General features: G+C 48.7%; 1 protein-coding gene across 30 annotated transcripts in view; it reads right to left on the bottom strand.

Moving 5' to 3' along the window:
* Nucleotides 1-19,071, bottom strand: part of ATG7 (autophagy related 7) — a 512,414-nt gene that overhangs the window by 272,979 nt on the left and 220,364 nt on the right. For 27 of the 30 annotated variants that reach the window (XR_014064308.1, XR_014064309.1, XM_081526092.1 and 24 more), the window contains 3 exons: nt 11,208-11,377; nt 10,661-10,715; nt 1,532-1,649 (listed from right to left, as the gene is read on the bottom strand). Coding sequence is in view for 28 of the 30 variants with exons in the window: in XM_081526092.1 (XP_081382218.1) it covers nt 1,532-1,649; nt 10,661-10,715; nt 11,208-11,367 (333 nt within the window). In the remaining 2 variants the exon portion in view is untranslated. Of the gene's footprint in view, nt 1-1,531; nt 1,650-10,660; nt 10,716-11,207; nt 11,378-12,413; nt 12,557-14,999; nt 15,267-19,071 lie in introns of all 30 variants that reach the window. The other 3 variants (XM_081526105.1, XM_081526106.1, XM_081526108.1) reach the window with 2 other exon arrangements.

Below are 19,071 nucleotides of genomic sequence, written 5' to 3'. Positions count from 1 at the left end.
GGAAGCCCGGCCCGTTCGTGCCTTGGTCGCCGCCTTCCACAGATGGTTCCTTGTTGTTGACTCCAGAGCAAGCACATTGGGGCGACAGAAGAAAGGGGCACAGTGCCCAGCCTCCAGGAGCTAACAGCCCGGGATAGAGCCAGGCAGCCACGTCTGTATGCCGCCAGCCAGCAGGTGACCTCGCAGACGGGCGGACAGTAACTGGGAGGAGCCCTGACCTCGGCTAAGGACGGAGGAGGGAAAGGAGCGGGGATGGGCTCCAGAGGCCGTGATCTGAACTATGAACAGGGCATTTCTTAAAAGCCTTATTTGGGAGAATCTTTCCCTGAAGATAAAAAAAAAAGTATCAAGTTTATGGATACTCAGGAAGGACCGTGACTGGAAGCAGAAGCGGGTCCTGGTCAGACGTTTCAGGAACTAAGACTGGTGGCTAAACTTTGTGCCACTAAGCAAACCAACAGCTGTGCCAATAGAAACCCCGGCACACACATGAGTGGAACAGGGAAATAAGCAGAGAGAAGGTCCTGATATGGGAACAATGACCTTGGAGGAGCTAGAGCACAGAGTGGGCCCCGCTTCTGACAAACCGAAGGGGAGGCTGAGCCCCGGACAAGGGACGGGGCTGGGATTCTCGTGGGGGGCAGCCTGCTGTTTTCAATGACAGCCTAAGACCTGACCTACTCTCTAGAGACGGGCTCTGAAACACTCAGGAGCCCACGAGCAGTCAAGCCGCAGGCCGAGGAAGGCAACCATCGCCCCCATCACGAGGGGCGGGAGGGACGCCTTCCTGAGGCTGAGGCAGGGGACGCCCCTCTCTGACCACGGCCCCCACATACATAAGACTCTCTGGGGTGAAGCTCATCGATGAAGTGGGTGGTAGAGAGGGCGGGGATAAACCACTCCCTACTTATTCCTCACACTAACTCAGACGTGAAGAAGGAAAGGAAAGACATTCCAGGCAGAGAAAACATGGAGTCCCAGGGAGAGAGGGGACCACAGAAAGCGGTGAAGGGAGGAATGCTCCCTGATTTGCTGTGAGTGGTCAGAGACAGCAAGGGCAAGAGTGACGGGACAGAACAGCCACGGGGCCACAGAGGCCGGGCCATGGGGGCCCCAGCAAGTACCACGCAGCGTTTCCCATTCAGCCCTGAGGACGCTGGAGAGACGACATGATGGGCTCTGACAGCATGACAGCATTCAGGACTAGAAAGCCTCTTGAGGGGCATGGGGAACAGAGAACCCGAATGCACGAGACATGGGCACGGAGCTGGCACACTCAGAGAGGCTGAGCTGCTGTAGAATGCTAACTGGAGATCAGCTGGCGAGCGCTTCCCTTCTCTGCTGTGACCTTCTCCTCTGGGGAGAGCCTGACTGTCTCCTCCCTGACCCACCCATCACCGCAGAAGGCCCTGAGTACACTTGAATGTCGGGTAAACGCTAGCTTCTGTGACAGAGTCAGGCACTTGGTCTGCAACTGCGTGCCCACAAGACCATGGACAAGACAACGGGTACATCACATTTCCCAGCTAACCTCGTTTGCTGCTTCTTCCAGAAGTAGCTTCTTATCTGCAGCCTTGAAAGCCTCGAGTGTGTTGGTATTATACAGTGTGCCGACCGCCGGGCAGCAGCGGGCCGGGGTGGGCGCACTCCTGGATACAAGAGAAACGTGGTTAATGGGCACAGCTGGGACTTAGAGAGCCAGCAAATGACAGACAAACCAGAAGACAGTCAGAGACAAGGACTGTGCTCTACAGGACAAAGAGAAGACTGGCTTACATTTCTTTGGAAAACTATGAATATCACTGCTTAAGAAGTAAAAATGCGCACTCTACCCGCCAAACGCCTTTCTACTCCCCTTCCCCTAATGTCTCTGCATGCTGTCTTTCCACTGCCCCCCAGATATAAGCTCTTTTTGCATTTAAAAGAATTCTTTCCCATCTTTACACTGAAAGGGAGACATTATTTACTGAGATTCTACTGATCCTGGGTACAAGGGTTCGTTTCTGCAAGGAGTTTGTTCTCCCTCTTGAAGGATTAAGTAATTTGCTTAAGATCACACAACAGGCAGAGCTGGGGTCTCAACTCAGAACTGTTGACTCTAAGGGTCTGTGTTGCCCATTCCCCACTCAAGCACTCCCAGGCTTCAGCGCCCTGCTGCAAATCCTCCTCTTCCAGAAAGCCATCCATCCATCCCCCCCTTCTCTGATGATGAGCATAGTATTTTAGAGTGTTTTCAAGACCAACAATCACACCCCTTGGAGGACAGGAAGCTCTCCAAAGGCAGGGGCATGCCTCCTCCTCCTGACTGCACTACGACCTCGCCGCCACACACAGGCTGTGCACGCAGCTGCCGCAGAGCACGCCCCTGAGGGCGTGTGAGCCACGCAACACGCTGCACTGCACCCCGGACATCTGCGTGGCTATGTTGTGCCACATGAGTGTCACATTCTACACTGTCCCCCACGGCCTCAGACTGATCCAGGTCAGGAGAGGAGAAAGATGAGATGATTCTGAACACAACCCAGATGTGGGAAAACCTGGTCTCGTCTCTGAAATGACTAATTTGCATTTCAGAGGTTGTGTGTGTGGGTTCAGTTGCTTAGTCCATGTGTGACTCGTTGCGACCCTATGGACTGTAGCCCACCAGGCTCCTCTGTCTATGGGATTCTCCAGGCAAGAATAATGGAGTGGGTTGTCATTTCCTCCTCCAGGGGATCTTCCCAACCCAGGGATCAAACCTGCGTCTCCTGCATTGGCAGGCAGGTTCTTTACCACTGAGCCACCTGGGAAGCCCTTCAGAGGTTACAGATGTTAACTGAGAACAGTACTCATTACAAGATGCACACTGTGGTCACAGCCACTGCAGAGAGAAGGCTCACTGCTTACACTGATGGCAGCTCTTCAGACCCAGTGTTTCTACCTTTCGAGTCTGAGTAAAACGGGGTTCGGGGAGGAGGGTGGGGTTGCGGGTTTAGACAGATCTAATCCTGGAGCGGGTGTGGAGTAGTGCAACAGGTGAGGAGGTTCTGCCAAATGCTGTCTCTAAGGCTCAAATGCCAAGTCCCGGCAGAAGCAACTTTCAAAGGCCAGAGCTTGCCTCTCGGAGGTGATGAGTCAGGGGCTCATCGGCTGTATGTGTCACCACTCTACAACAACAGAAGAATATTCTTCACTTGGGTGAGATGAGGCCATCAAGGCTAGACTTGAGGAGAAAAGAGCAAACAGAAAAGGACAAGACTAGGCTGAGAGGGAAGAAAAAGGAAGCGGAGCAGCTGGTAAACCAGGCTTCTACATGCAGACGTGGTTCTACATGCAGACATGGCTTCATGAAATGACTAGAGAAACAGAGAGAAGGATGCTCTGATCGAATCTGGGACCCTCCCTCCTAGCGTCCAGATGCCCTGGATGTGCAAATGCCAGGCTGAAGCCTTGCTGTGAGAACTGAGAGAGGAGGAAACTAAAGCATGAGAACTCAAGCAGCTGCTAGGACACCAGCCCTCGTGTGAACTCATTAGTGAGGACAAGCTGAGTTTCAGAGGAGAAGCATTTTTCAAGGCTAAAGTTCCACCTGGGAGGTAGCGAGAGGAAAGAACTTAAAAAGTGACAGTGGGAGGGAAAGCCATTCCAGTAGTTTCTCCAGGTTCAAGTTCCACTTGTTCTAGAAAGAGGTGGCTCAGAGGAGGACTGGAAAGAGCCCTAGACTTGGAAACTAGAGAGTCTAGTCCAAATCCCACGCCTGGACATGTATGGGTTTAGTTTGCTGTGACGCCATTGCTGTGAAATGTCCACAGCAGCCAAATCCATAGAGACAGACAGCAGAATCGTGGTTGCCCAGCGCGGGGGAAAGGCAGCAGGGAGGGATGGGGAGTGACTGCTAAGGGTACAGGGCTTCTCTTTGGGGTGACGAAAATGTGCATCGGTGGTGGCTGCACAACCTCATGAATATACTAAGAAGTGCTGAATTGTACATTTTAAATGGGTAAATTGTATGGTATGTAAAGTGAAGTGAAGTCGCTCAGTCATGTCCGACTCTTTGCGACCTCATGGACCGTATCCTACCAGGCATCTCCGTCCATGGGATTTTCCAGGCAAGAGTACCGGAGTGGGTTGCCATTTCCTTCTCCAGGAGATCTTCCCGACCCAGGGATTGAACCCGGGTCTCCTGCATTGTAGGCAGACGCTTTACCGTCTGAGCCACCAGGGAAGTCCACATGGTATGTAAAGTATATCTCAATAAAGCTGTTTTAGAAAACTAGAATTAGACATCTTCCCCATAGCCTACTGCCTACAGTGAACTCTTAACTAGTTAGTGAACACACTAACCCGAGTCGGGGAAAAGATCAGATCCTAAAAAGGCCTGAAGCCTGGCACATTTCCTCTGGACACCAGGCCCTCAACATCGCTCAGCCTCACAGTGATGACTCTGGAAAGTACGAGGGCTGTTATGGAACTTCCTGGGCAAAGGTAGGCACGTGGCCAGATCCTCCAGAACAGAAAGGCGGTGAGGGTGGCTGGGATGGAATGAATCTGGAGAAGCCTTTACCAAGTGTGCATAGTCTCACCTGCCCATGGAGAGCTCTGGTATCCAAGTCACATTCAGTCTAGGGGCCCGACTGCATGATCTCCTGCTTTCTGTAACCATCTCTGAGCTTCTGTTCATCGCGTCCTCTAACGGGGTCCATGGGTGCCTTTCCACCAGCCAAACCACTTCGCATTTTGACAGCCAGGCCCTCAAACTGCTTGCAGTTGATGCCAACAGCTATCTGAGTGGCCAGTCCATGTCGGACCTGAGTTAGGTGCTGGCAAGATGGTGGAGAATAAGAGGGCCTGTGCCCTGCACAGATGATCTAGCAAATGAGCCGTATTTTCTCAGCTACTGCTGAAGGTCTCTGAACGCAAGGGTTATGCCTTCTATTTATCTTATTAAGCCCAACCTGAAGCTTAGAATTGCCAGGAGAAATACCAAAAACCTCAGATATGCAGATGACACCACCCTTATGGCAGAAAGCCAAGATGAACTAAAGAGCCTCTTGATGAAAGTGAAAGAAGAGAGTGAAAAAGTTGGCTTAAAGCTCAACATTTAAAAAACTAAGATCATGGCATCCAGTCCCATCACTTCATGGGAAATAGATGGGGAAACAGTGGAAACAGTGTCAGACTTTATTTTCTGGGGCTCCAAAATCACTGCAGATGGTGATTGCAGCCATGAAATTAAAAGACGCTTACTCCTTGGAAGGAAGGTTATGACCAACATAGATAGCATATTGAAAAGCAGAGACATTACTCTGCCAACAAAGGTCCATCTAGTCAAGGCTACGGTTTTTCCAGTAGTCATGTATGGATGTGAGAGTTGGACTGTGAAGAAAGCTAAGCGCCGAAGAATTGATGCTTTTGAACTGTGGTGTTGGAGAAGACTCTTGAGAGTCCCTTGGACTGCAAGGAGATCCAACCAGTCCATCCTAAAGGAAATCAGTCCTGGGTATTCACTGGAAGGACTGATGTTGAAGCTGAAACTCCAATACTTTGGCCACCTCATGCGAAGAGTTGACTCATTGGAAAAGGCCCTAATGCTGGCAAGGATTGGGGGCAGGAGGAGAAGGGGACAACAGAGGATGAGATGGTTGGATGGCATCACTGACACGATGGACATGTGTTTGGGTGGACTCAGGGAGTTGGTGATGGACAGGGAGGCCTGGCGTGCTGCAGTCCACGGGGTCACAAAGAGTCGGACACGACTGAGCGACTGAACTGAACTGAACTGAAGCTTAGAAAGGAAAATATGTCTTATCACTAATTAGGTAAATGTTGGGATTCCCTAGTGGTCCAGTGATTAAGAATCTGCCTTGCAATGCAGGGGACAACTGTTAAATCTCTGGTCCAGGAAGATCCCACATACCACGGAGCAATTAAGCCTGTGTACCACAACTACTGAGTCCATGTGTCCTACAGACCATGCTCCACAACATTGATAAGCCTGCGTACCACATCTAGAGAGTAGCCCCCAACTCATCACAACTAGAGAAAGTCTGTGCAGCAACGGAGACTCAGCACGGCCAAAAATAAAAAATTAATTCAAACTATTTTTAAAAGATGCTATATATTTTAAAAATAAATAACTAGGTAAATGTTCCTCAAAGGAAAGGATTTTTTTTTTTTTAACTAGCTTTAAATTTGTACAGAGATTGTCCACCAAAGTCTATTTTTCTCTCTTTATACAGAAGTAATGCTCTGATGCTTGTAGCTCGGCACCATGTGAGGCCTCGGCTCTGCCTGATGGAAAGTGAGTGGGGTGATACATGCCCCCCAACCCCACGCTCACCCGGGCCGTTAAGGGTCTTTAAGAGAGTTGGGTGTGTCTCCCCCGATTTTCACTTTGGTTCTCTTGCGCCTCTTCTCTCCTGCCACCGGAAGGTGACAATTCTGTTCTCAGTAGCACACAAAGGCAAGCCCTCCAGGATGATGGAGCCGTAAGATAGAAAAAGACTGGACCACCTCCGCCCCCCCACCCCCACCTGGACTAATAAATGGGTAAGAAACAGACTCCCTCTGTGTTAGGGTCATTACATATTGGGGTCCGGTTCATCAGCGTGCCAGCCTAAGACAGCTCCCTCCAGGGCAAGACAGTCGGTGCCTGATCAAATCAGTCAAGTGTGACTGATAATACAACCAAAACAAGGTAGACAACAGGATCCTGTGATGCCAACTGCTGGCAGAGATGCATCCGGCTTCCAGGATCTCAGAGTGAAAGGGGTCTGTCTGGCGCTGTGCAAAGCTGAGGCACACCTGGCATCTACCGATGAGGACTCGGGCTGTTAGCTCTCCAAACTGCATCTTATGCTTCTCTGTATGCCCAGGGCCCGGCACATTCTATCATCAAGACACAGAGGAAGCAATCAATAAGCATTTCTGAACCAACTATCAGCCCCCCACATTTACTCCAGCACTGCATACCCTGTGATGCTAATACCTGTCTTCCACCTCCATCCAGAGCTCCTCCAGAGTCCCCTGTTTGCTTGTCTTTGTATTTCTAACACCTACACATCTGCACACAAGAAACATTCAGTGTTTGATGAATAAATGCACAGAGATTTTCCCTACAAACCCACGCAGATGCTCAGCAATAAACGCAAAGAAAGAACCAATCATGATGAAAACAATTTGGATACAAAGACCTCGTTTCTCTGGAGGAGCTCCAAGTGCTTTCAGTAAACTTCCTGACTGTCGTGGCCTGCCCCAGCAGCGGCTGCACCACCACAGACTGGGGGGCTGCCAAACAACAGCCTCATGGCTCTGGAAGCTAGAAGTCTAAGATCAAAGCGCCAGGGCCTGGCGAAGAGCTTCTTCCGCTTCAGCTGTGTCCTTGCAGGGTAGAGGGGGTGAGCTAGGTCTCTGGGGTCCCGGTCACTAACCCCATTCATGAGAGCCCTGCCCTCACCACCTCCCAAAGGCCCACTTCTTCAGACTGTAAGCTTGGGCCCTGGGTTTTCAACACACGTGCTTTTGAAGAACACCAACGTTCAGACCATGGCACCAACCATCCTAAGAAAGGGGACTCAGAAAATCACAGACTTTTACGAAAAAGTTAAAAAAAAAAAAAAAGAAAGGAAGAAAATCAGACTTTTAAAACTGAAAGGAACATTTAGAAGCTGGGAACTGCAGATGAGGAAACTGAAGCTGAGAAAATGAAAGACTCATTCCAGGTAAGGCAGTTAATCAGGGGCAGATTCCAAGCCATCAAGCTTCCCATCCAGGACTCCCATCTTCATTCTACAGACATCTTCATTCTTGGTCATCTCCCCCAGTGCCTACCACAGAGCCTCACACACAGTGAATATTCCAACTGCTAACTGACAAATGATGACCAAGAAAATCGAGCCATCTGGGTGAAAACCATAGCCACAGGATCACAGACTTCATCTCCTTCAACTAAAATTTCTGGATTGTAAGGTTTAAGAAACCTGGATTTTGCAACAAGATCAAGCCTAACTTCTGTGAATAGTTTTTTTTCTATAATTAGTTGTGCCAAAGAACAAAATTATTGAAACTCAAAAAATAATAAGCTTTCATCTAGTGTCAGAAGAGACAGGAGCAGGCTTCCCTGGTGGCTCAGTGGATAAGAATCTGCCTGCCAATGCAGGAGACACGGGTTCGACCCCTGATCTGGGAAGATCCTTAGTTGCTCAGGGCAACTAAGCCCTAAGCCCGTGAGCCACAACTACTGAGCCTGTGCTCTAGAGCCCACGGGCTGCAGCTACTGAAGCCCACGTGCCCTAGAGCCTGTGCTACGCAATGAGAAGCCCACGCACCACAACTAGAGAGGAGCCCCCACTTGGCACAACTAGACAAAAGCACACAGCAACGAAGACCCAGCACAGCCATAAATAAATACATCAAGTTATACATTAAAAAAAAAAAGAATAGACAGGAGTGAGGGCAGCTTGTGAGGAACGTTGGACCCTCCCGGTTATACTAAAACTACACTACCCCATTTATTAGTCTCAGATAATTTAAGACTACACCGAATGCATTTTCCTCGTTATTTTGTGATTGCTCCAAAAGTAAGTTAGTCTTTGCCGGCGCAGGAGAGAGATGACTAGGATTTTTTGCTTTGACGAGCAATCAGAAGGATTTATTACGGAGCAAGAAAGCTCTGAAGGGAGCAAGAAACATCAAAACATATCTTTTAAAGGTACAAAGACTAACATCATTTTTGATTCAAGTTGTGCAATTTAGTTTCACAATTTGATAGTGACAGAGGAATAAAATGTATTGACTTTTGAAGAGATTTTTTGTTTTCAAATTCCAGGGAGACTTTATTTGAAATACCCTAATCTTTGACTAATCCAGTCCCATCACTTCATGGCAAATAGATGGGGAAACAATGGAAACAGGGACAGACTTTATTTTCTTGGCCTCCAAACTCACTGTAGATAGTGACTGCAGCCATGAAATTAAAAGATGTTTGCTCCTTGTAAGAAAAGCTATGACCAACTCAAACAGCATATTAAAAAGCAGAGACATTACTTTGCCGACAAAGGTCCATATAGTCAAAGCTATTGCTTTTCCAGTAGTCATGTATGGATGTGAGAGCTGAACCATAACGAAGGCTGAGCAATGAAGAAATGATACTTTTGAAATGTGGTGTTAGAGAAGACTCTTGAGAGTCCATTGAACAGCAAGGAGATCAAACCAGTCAATCCTCAAGGAAATGAACCCTGAATATTCACTGGAAGGACTGATGCTGAAGCTGAAGCCCCAGTACTTTGGCCACCTGAGGCAAAGAACTGACTCATTAGAAAAGACCATGATGCTGGGAAAGACTGAGGGCAAGAGGAGAAGGGCACGACAGAGGACGAGATGGTTGGATGGCATCACCGACTCAATAGACATAAGTTTGAGCAGGCTCCGGGAGATGGTGAAGGACGGGGAAGCCTGGCATGCTGCTGTCCAAGGGCTCGCAAAGAGTCGGACATGACTGAGCGACTGAACAACAACAATAAATCTTTGACTATCTCCATATGCAGGTGGTCTTTACAAATACCTCTTCACGTTCCCCTCACACGGGAAACACACGAGGGAGCAGAAAAAGATGCCCTCCCTCCTGGCAGCCTTTAATCCTCCAGCTCTTGGTTATCTTAAAGCCATAGTTTCTGCTCTGCCCCCTGGCGCAGAATTTAGTTTCTCATACAACCCAGTCAACAAGTCCAGTGACCCGAGCACTGAACTCTAGCCTTTCTGATTCTGTTGCTGCTGAACCTCTTTCCTTCCTGAAAACATCATCTCTGGTTCTTCTTCTCCAGCAAGTCACGTCTCTCTGGCGAGTTCTGTGTCTCTGCCCCCCTGATCAGGTCCGGTCCCTGTCACTGCCCTTCCTTCTCCTCACGCTACAGTCTCTTCCTCTCTTACAGCCTCAGGATCTCTACATGGACGACCCACCCTCCCGGGGGCCAGTGCCTCCTGGACGTTTCTACTGGACTCTGCCATCTCTAACTCAACACGTCCTAAACCAAATTTACCTCCTCCCCAAACTATATCCACCTCCTGGCTTCTCGGTTTCTACAGAAAATAAGAAATTGCCCCCAGCTACTCAGACTGCAACCTCAGAAATACAGGTCATCTTCCTCTCACCCTTGCTCCCTAAATTTAGCCATGTCTAAATGACTTGGATAAGTCACTTCACCTTTGGACTCATGGTTTCCTCACCTGTGAAAGGGAAGAAAACCACACCTGGCAGGTCTGAAAGGGTTATCTCTAGAAAATAAGTCAGTAAATTAAGTCAATAAATGTGTTTCTTCTCTCCAGCAATTCCCCACAGTCCCCAATTAGTCTAAGAAACCTCTTGAGGACATTCTGTCACGTTTCTTTGTACATCCCTACAATGCCTTGTACAGTAACTTGTATACAGAAGAAGTCTAATAAATGCTCACTGCTGCACCTAATAGGTAATAAATATGTGCTGAAAAAATGAACCAGACACTCCTGAGCACCCAGCACTTGTCTCTGTGCCATGGGAGGTACAACAGAACCACGAGATGCTAGCCCAGCTCACCGGAAGCTTCTGTGGATCGCCCCGCGGCCCACCTACGATGAAAGTTAAGAACCCTCATTCCTTGCAAAAATCAGCATTCTCTATTTTAGATTTCAATCAAAAAGTACTCACATGTCGAAAGCACTGAACTCCAACGTTAAGCGAGCTGGCAGCCCTGCAGAGTCCCCTGGAAGGAAGCATTTACACGTTCAATCGTGAGTTACACGTTCAATCGTGAGTTAGTCATAGCAGCCTTTGCAGCAAAAACATTTGTGGATCACCTCTCTCTTCTGGTGAAGCCGAAAGGGCCCCTTCCAATTTCCAGTCACCCAAGCTGAATAAGGACTCAGCAGCAGACGGCTGCTTGACATCGTTTGTGAATCCAAGGTATTTGCCAGGAATATTAAAGCAAAGATTCACTGGGGAAAATGTTTCCAATCCCCTTCCCCAGCAATACTCAGTAATGGATATTAACTCTTTTGATTAATACACTGGCTTCCCCTTTCTTCTCCCAAAAAGGAGAAAAGAAGTGAACATGGGTCAAAAAGTCAGGAAGTAAAAGTAAAAACCAGGAGATAGCATTAATGGTAAAAGTCAAGGACATCCCATTCTGAAGGACAGCTGACTCTACACTGGGCAGAGAAGGTAGAGAATAAGAATGGAGTTTCCTATCGCCTACCGTTGTAGTAATAACCCTTAATGTCCTTGGGAGCTTCGTCTAGCCGGTACTCATTCAGCTTCTTCTGGGTCAACTCATGCCAGAAGCCAACATCCAAGGTGCTGCTGAAGGGGGCGAACTGCAATCTGGAGGGGCCAGGGTCCCCCATAGCTGCTGCCATTCTTTATCGCCTGCAAGAAACAAAACACAGAGACAATGCACAGAATACGGCGAGAAAGGACATTTGTAATCACACTTAATCAAAACAGACAGAGAAACAGACAGCGATGAGAGGTCGACAAGCTGCCTGAAGACACAACTTTGGAAAACAACCCAAGGATCCTGGCTATGTTGCCACGTTCAGCCTCTGGGCGACACAACTGACCTCCGTGGCCTTCACTTTGGCCCATCTTTCTTTCTTGTGAGCCAGTCTGACTGATGCGCTAGTGTTATCCCTTCTTCGAGCCATCCTGTGTGGCCCCAGGGGACTTTAAAAGCACAAACCCGAAGTCCAGCCAGTTAGCAACGCAGCAACGCCAACTGTCAGGGTTCTGAGTGAGGCAGTGCTTGAGCACCCCAGCCAAGAAGGATGAAGTTGCCCCACCCAAACCACAGTATCAGAACTGCTTTGAAATCTCACATTTTATCCTTCAAATGCGAGAAATATGCACTTTACTGTATCTATTTTATTTTTTTCCTGTAGACTTTTTACTTTGTATTAGGGTATAGCTGGCAGACCTAGATAGTGTGTTAAAAAGCAAAGACATGAGTTTGCTGACAAAAGTTCATATAGTCAAGGCTATGGTCTTTCCACTAGTCATGTATGGATGTGACAGCTGGACCATAAAGAAGACTGAGTGCTGAAGAATCGATGCTTTCAAACTGTGGTGCTGGAGAAGACTCTTGAGAGTCCCTTGGACTGCAAGGAGATCCAACCCTGATCTCCTTGAAGGAAATCAACCCTGAATATTCATTGGAAGGACTGATGCTGAAGCTGAAGCTTCAATATTTTGGCCATCTGATGCGAAGAGCCTTGGTAAAGACCCTGATGCTGGGAAAGACTGACAGCAGGAGGAGAAGGGGGCAGCAGAGGATGAGATGGCTGGATGGCATCACCAACTCAAATCATCAAATAAATTTAACCGTCTCAGCCAGCAGGCGTACATTCAGTGTAATTCCCTATGTCCCCTACACGCTCTCGTGGGTGGGTGGGGAGGGGACACAGACCCTGAGGTGATGGGGTGGCGGGCGGGAAGCACAACCCTAGAGGAACTTGCAGTTCCAAAGGCACACGATGATGAGGTCACTTGAGTCTCCAACTGCCCCAAGACAGATGAGCATGTCTGCAGTAGGACGTGTGAACAGTCTCACTAGAGGAGATAAATAAAAGAAGACAGTTCATGTCTACTCAGAGAAGTTCTGCGTGAGTTTTGTGCAAAGATTTTTAAAAACCTTTCAGTTTTCTAAACTTGTTGGCTATCAGAGAGACAAGGAGCTTTGGACCAATAGTAATTATATGGTAAAATGCAAGTGAGCACTACATAAACCTGGTAAAAATCAAGGAAGAGGAGGTGAGGGTGGGTCAGAGCAGGGTGAAAGCTCCGAGCAGGGCCTGAGCACATTGCGGCCTTGGCATGAATTTGCAACATCACACATCAGCCAGCACTGAACAAGTGTTTCCACCTCCCTGTGGGCTTATTAAAAAATGAAGATGCCTCGGATCTACTTGCTGGGGGGGGGGGTGGTTGGCAGGGGAGAAAGGACAGAGAGGGTGGCAGGGACCCGTGCTCCAGGTGATTCTGATTTGAGTTTGATGCTATCTTGAAGCCTTCAGGACACCAGCACTCTTACTTTTGGAGTCAGAATTTGCCTGTCGAATGCAAGAGACGTGGGTTCGATCCCTGGGTTGGGAAGATCCCCTGGAGAAGGAAATGGCAACCCACTCCAGTATTCTTGCCTGGAGAATCCCCATGGAGAGAGGAGCCTGGTGGGCTACAGACCATGGGGTCGCAAAGAGTTGGACACGACTGAGCACGCACACACACGTGGACACACCGACCTCTAAACCATTTCAAACATATTTAAACGCACCCTTGGCCCATGTCAAACAATCTCTGGCTTTTGTTTGAAAGGCTCTTTATAGCTTTGCACTTGCAGAATGTTCACCTTTTTGGGTCACTCCTGTGTTCACAGGCCCCAGGAAAGTTTGTGGCTCCTACGCACCGTGCCTTCAGTGCCCAGTGGAGAAACAGACCCTCATGCTGGTGGCCTGGGCCCACACTATGAGAAACGCTGATGTGGCACACCCTCACAGTCTCCTGCTTGGTTTTGCGGGCCTCCATCGCTCCTTTCTCCTCTCTCCCTCCACAACACAGCTGGCATTCTCCTTCTACTGCTGGCTTTTGAAAGCTTCCGTGCTCAGCCCTCTCCTTCGTCTATAAGCTTTCCCCAAAGCAAATTTTTCATTTTACACACCCATTTCCATCTAGATGCCAATGAATCCCAGGATGGTATTTCTAGCACTAACCTCTAACCGTATATTAAAGTGTCTTCTAAAGGCTGGAATTGAATTTCTCTCAGGCATCTTCAGCTTGACAAATCGAAAACTTAATGTTCCTTTCATTAAAATTCTGTCCCTTTTCCTGTATGTCCTAGTTTATTAAAGAGCACCATCATATAGCCACAAAGAAACCTCAAAGTCATCTTCAATTCTTCTCTCATATCCAATAAACCACTACATGCTAGAGGATCAAAAGTCCTCTGCCACGAGATGAAAGTGATAGTTACGAAGTATTGGCCAGGGCCAGGCACTGTGGCAGGGGCGGGTGCATGAATTAGCTCCTCCCCAAAGCCCTAAAAAGTGACATTTCCGGTTTCACAGAATACGACACTGAGGTTCAGAGAGGTAAGAATCAACACCCCAGCAAAACAGCAGTACAAACAGATCTCATCTGAAATCCTCCATGGGATGGGGCATCAGACCCCTACACACTTCACGATCAACTGCAAGTTAGTCTTAAAAGTCAACAGTAACTCATCATCATTTTGATGACCTGCTAAGGTCATCAAGATGTTGAAGTACCACAGAATATAGCTCGCCAAGCTCCCCTGTCCATGGAATTCTCCAGGCAAGAATACTGGAGTGGGCAGCCAGGCCCTTCTCCAGGGCATCAAAGGTCACCAAGATGGAATTTTACCAGTGCCAAAGACAAAAGAGAAAATTGTATTCCACACAGCACTTAAGCCAGGAAAAAGAGGAGGATGACAGAAGAGAATGAACTAGAAAGTAATCTGCATAAGAGGCACATCCTTGGGATTTCCCTGATGCTCCAGTGGCTAAGACTCCGAGCTCCCAGTGCAGCGGGCCCGTGGGGAACTGGCCTGGGAATGAGATCCCACATACCGCAAATGAGATCCAGCACAGCCAAATAAATAACATTAAAAGAAATCAGAGGCCCAGGCTTCATTTCTGACATATTTGGTCTTCGAGAAATTCTGAACAGAACCCAAGAGCCCATTTCACAAGAAGATGTGGCTGGCGTCCAGCCGCTGAAGTGCTGCCTTACTGGCTAGGGCGATGGAAAGGTCTTAAGCAACACCAGCAACGGGTGATTAGGAATCTGCCGGAAACATCCACACAGGATACTCGAGTAAAAAGGTATTGCCTAGCAGCCTATACATCTATGTCACACTGTCCCTAAACTAGAAGGGAAGACTTAAGAAGTAACAATCAGGAGGGAATCCTGGAGGAAGAGGAAGTGAGTCCCAGGTGCAAAGTCATTCATGTGTAACCGACCTAGACACAAACAGTACCTGCGTCCTGAAAAGTCAGGCTTGCCCATGTAACCCGGCATGGTGCAGGAGAGACGAGGCCTCGGCTTAGCTTACAAAGCTTAGAGCTTACTTCCACTGATCTTCAACATTTTATTCAGGATGTGAAACCCAAGAGTTTCACACAAGATGGGATTGTGTCACTTTCGGTGAAAGAGGAAGGGCTTTGAGGACTTGAGACTGTAACGAACAAGAACTCCCGCAGCAGAAGAAACCCAGTGGTAACCAAAACATCCAGTGAGGAGTTACCTGAAATAATGCAGATGCATGTTAAGCAATATGAACCCTCTGCATCTACCACCCAAACTTACCAATTTTAGGCTTTTCTAGAAATAAAACTAAGTCACGCTCAGCAACTTAAACAAGAGCTCAAAAAACACTACCGTGTGGTACTTTCCAGAAGTTCCTGTCCAAATGGACCTAACCACTGTGTTAGTGCTGTTCTTCACTATCAAATCCCCGCAGGACATGTGTAATAGTGGTTGCCTCCCAGGAAAGAAGTTCCAGGGGCTGGAGACAGGGCTGTGGACAGACTTATTTTCATTGTATGTCCTTTTTGCCTTTCGAGTTTTGTACTGTCTAATGTGAAATAGTAACACAGAAATAAGTCAAATAAGGAAAGAGAAAAGCCCTGACCCAATGGCAAGAAGAGCGGGAATGAGAGAGAGGTAAGACCAGTTCTACTGTTTTGGCTCAGAGAAATAACTCCTGGAAAACCCTGATGCAAGAACCTCGTCCTATTTCTCTTTCTCCAGCACTCAGCACAGTGCCTAGGATAGATTACGCACTCAGAACCTGCTGACATGAAATAATGGCTTTCTTCTCCCCAAAAGAGCCAATGGACGGATGCTGGCTTAAAACTTAACATTCAAAAATGAAGATCATGGCATCCAGTCCCATCACTTCATGGCAAACAGATGGGGAAACAATGGAAGCAGTAAGAGACTTTATTTTCTTGGACTCCAAAATCACTGCAGAAGGTGACTGGAGCCATGAAATTAAAAGACGCTTGCTCCTTGGAAGAAAAGCTATGACCGACCTAGATAGCATATTAAAAAGTAGAGATATTACTTTGCCAACAATGGTCCATCTAGTCAAGGCTATGGTTTTTCCAGTAGTCATGTATGGATGTGAGAGTTGGACCATAAAGAAGGCTGAGCACTGAAGAACTGATGCTTTAGAACTGTGGTGTTGGAGAAGAATCTTGAGAGTCCCTTGGACTAGCAAGAAGATCAAACCAGTCAATCTTCAAGAAAATCAACCCTGAATATTCATTGGAAGGACTGATGCTAAAGCTGAAGCTCCAATACTTTGGCCACCTGATGTGGAGAACCGACTCACTGGAAAAAACCCTGATGCTGGGAAAGACTGAAGGCAGGAGAAGGGAGCAACAGAAGGCGAGATGGTTGGACGGCATCACTGACTCAATGAACACGAGTGTGAGCAAACTCCAGGAGATAGTGAAAGACAGGGAAGCCTGGCATCTTGCAGTCCATGGGGTCGCAGAGTTGGATATGACTGAGCAACTGGACATCAGGAGGCAAGATCTGGGCAGAGTTTAACAGTTATAACCTGACTTGTCCAAACAGGAAGCAGGCTGACCAGAAAGATGATGCATTTTCCATTAGTGGAAGTACTCGAGCACGCCATCAGGCAATCGTTTGCCAAGCCATTTTGCACAGAGGTGGTCGGATAAGAACACAGGTTGGCAAGCTTTTTCTGAACAGAGCCAAACAGTAAATACTTCAGGCACTGCAGGCCGAAACAGTTTCTGTCATATTTTCTTCTTTTTTCACAACTCTTGAAAAACGTAAAAAAACCTTTATCTCATGGACTGCACAAAGAAAGGCCTTGGGCTGGGTGTGCCCCACGGGCCAGAATTGGCCAACCTTGGACTAGATGATCTTTGAAACCTGTTGTTTTGATCCTTAGAAGGTGCCGATAAGGCATTTTGTTTCTAGGGTGACTGAGATTTGGGTAGGATCTTCTCAGAGGGCAAGAGACATGTGCTGAGGGTGAAGCAGAGGACAAGGCTGGAATCCTAGGCCACGTGAACCATCTATGGTGCCAATCCGTCTTGAGGGACCGGTGAATGTGGTCTCCACAGACCACTCTCACACAGATGGGAGCATCACTAAGCCAAGACGAAGCGCGTTAGGTATTTACCCAGGCTCATCACACACAGGAAAGCCCGCGGCAACAGCAGGACTCTGCATCCTTGGCAGGCGCACAGCCACACCCCAGCAGGCTCCTCCATGCCTTCTCCTGGACCCTTGCTACCGCCTCCCAGCTTCTCCAGTGCCACCTGGGGGGCCTGCCCCTCCTCACCCCCACCTGACTCTGCAGAAACCACCAAGCTGCTCGGTGCTCCGCTAACTCGCCTACCAACCTGCTTCGGCGCCCCCGTCTGAAAGGCGCTCTGCCCCCATGTCCCCGCACAAGGTGACCGGCTCCGGGAGACCATCCCAGAGCTGCTGCTCGCCCCACCCTCCCCTGCACCTCTCCATCGGCCACTGTGAACACCACTACCCCGCGGCCCCCTCGACGGCGAGCACTGTGGGGCCATCTGAATAAGCACCGAAAATGAAATATCATTTCCATAGATATTCTGGCATTTTGTTATTAAAGATGCTCAAGATGGACGTATTTTGGCTTCGCTGCTTATCAAGTTAACTGGAGCAGAGGCGTTTTTCTGGAATGAGTCTGCCCAGCCCTTCTGCCTCGGTGCGTGCCGAGAGGACTAGACACAGCAAACAGCAAGCCGGTGTAGGATTTCTGGAAAAGGAAGCAGTAAAACTGGTGAGGAAGCAACAACAATCACAGAGATTAGAAAACCAAACAGACCCACCTCTAGGGACACTAGGCCCTTGGTGGGGGAGAAGAGAAAAACAGACCAGCCTGACTATGTAAACCATCTCTCGCTAGGATTTTCACCTGTGTGTTCTTGTTTTGTTTGTTTGCTTTGGGAAGGCAGGGGAGTTTTGGGGTTTTTTTTTAATGGTTCGGAGAAAGGATGCTGAAAGCTAAGGTAGCTGGGAGCTGGGTCCTCAGTCAGATCAACCGACGTTTGGAGTTCTGGCCCCACCTCGCACTGGCTGCCCGGCACAGGGTGGGTAACATCATGCCCTGTGCCTCTGCTTCATTATCTGCAGATAATCACACCCAACCCACGAGGCTGCTGGGAGGGCTAAATGGGAAAGCGTGCGATGCGCCTCTTCCGATGTCTGGCTGAGAGTCAGCAGCCAATCCAGGGCCGCTGCTCTTCATCTTTCTTGTCGCCTCACCCTCCCCCGCCACCAGCCAAACGCGGTCGCCCTTCCCAGGCACTCACCACCAGATCTTCCCGCCCCTTGAGCAGCCCTCACTAAGTTTCCCTCCCTCACCAGAGCTCTGCAGACATGGCAGAGGTTTCATCACAAGGCAGCGGTGGTCTCCTGCTATAGGTCATCCAGGGGAAGTCCAGAGAGGCGAGTGCTCAGAGGTTGGGAGCGCTCTATTCAGTTTCTCAGAGGCTACGCGGGGCCATTCACTTAGCAGGAGTGCCGCCATCACTGCAATTTGGCCCTGAGGCACCATCTCTGGGCCAAAAAGGGAGCGGAGAGAGCAGACTTCTCTTCTCATGTTCCCAGCTGTGGGGCCTGTGAGCTCTGGCAGTTATTAAAATAAGCACCGAGGCACATGACCAAGTCCCGCTGACAAAGTGAGTATGTGCTTAGCTGCTGATCGGCAGCTATAAAAAGGCAGTGGAGACCACCAGGAGCGGGAAGGGGGCCCCTCTGGCATATGGAGCTGATGCCCATTTTGCTGGGTAATGATGCTTCTGCAACTTCATGAGTTCTGGAAGTCATTTGCCAGGCTGTTAAAGAAGGAAGTTTTTAAAAAGCTCTCCCTTCCAAAAAGGAGGCGGGAGCAAAGTTCCAAACTTAGAAGTAAGAGTAGGTTTTACCAGAAGATGAAAACTCGGGACTCCTACAGGGGAACCAGCTGGTACAGAAGCCTCAATTTCTTTTAAAAACAGCATCAGAGTCAAGATGTTCCCCGAGCCAAACTGATG

This window comes from Giraffa tippelskirchi, chromosome 9, assembly GCF_054371585.1.
Source record: "Giraffa tippelskirchi isolate mGirTip1 chromosome 9, T2T-mGirTip1v1.2.pri, whole genome shotgun sequence".
NCBI lineage: Eukaryota > Metazoa > Chordata > Mammalia > Artiodactyla > Giraffidae > Giraffa > Giraffa tippelskirchi.
The sequence above is the reverse complement of the archived record's forward strand: the minus strand, read 5'-3'. Positions and strand labels throughout refer to the sequence as shown.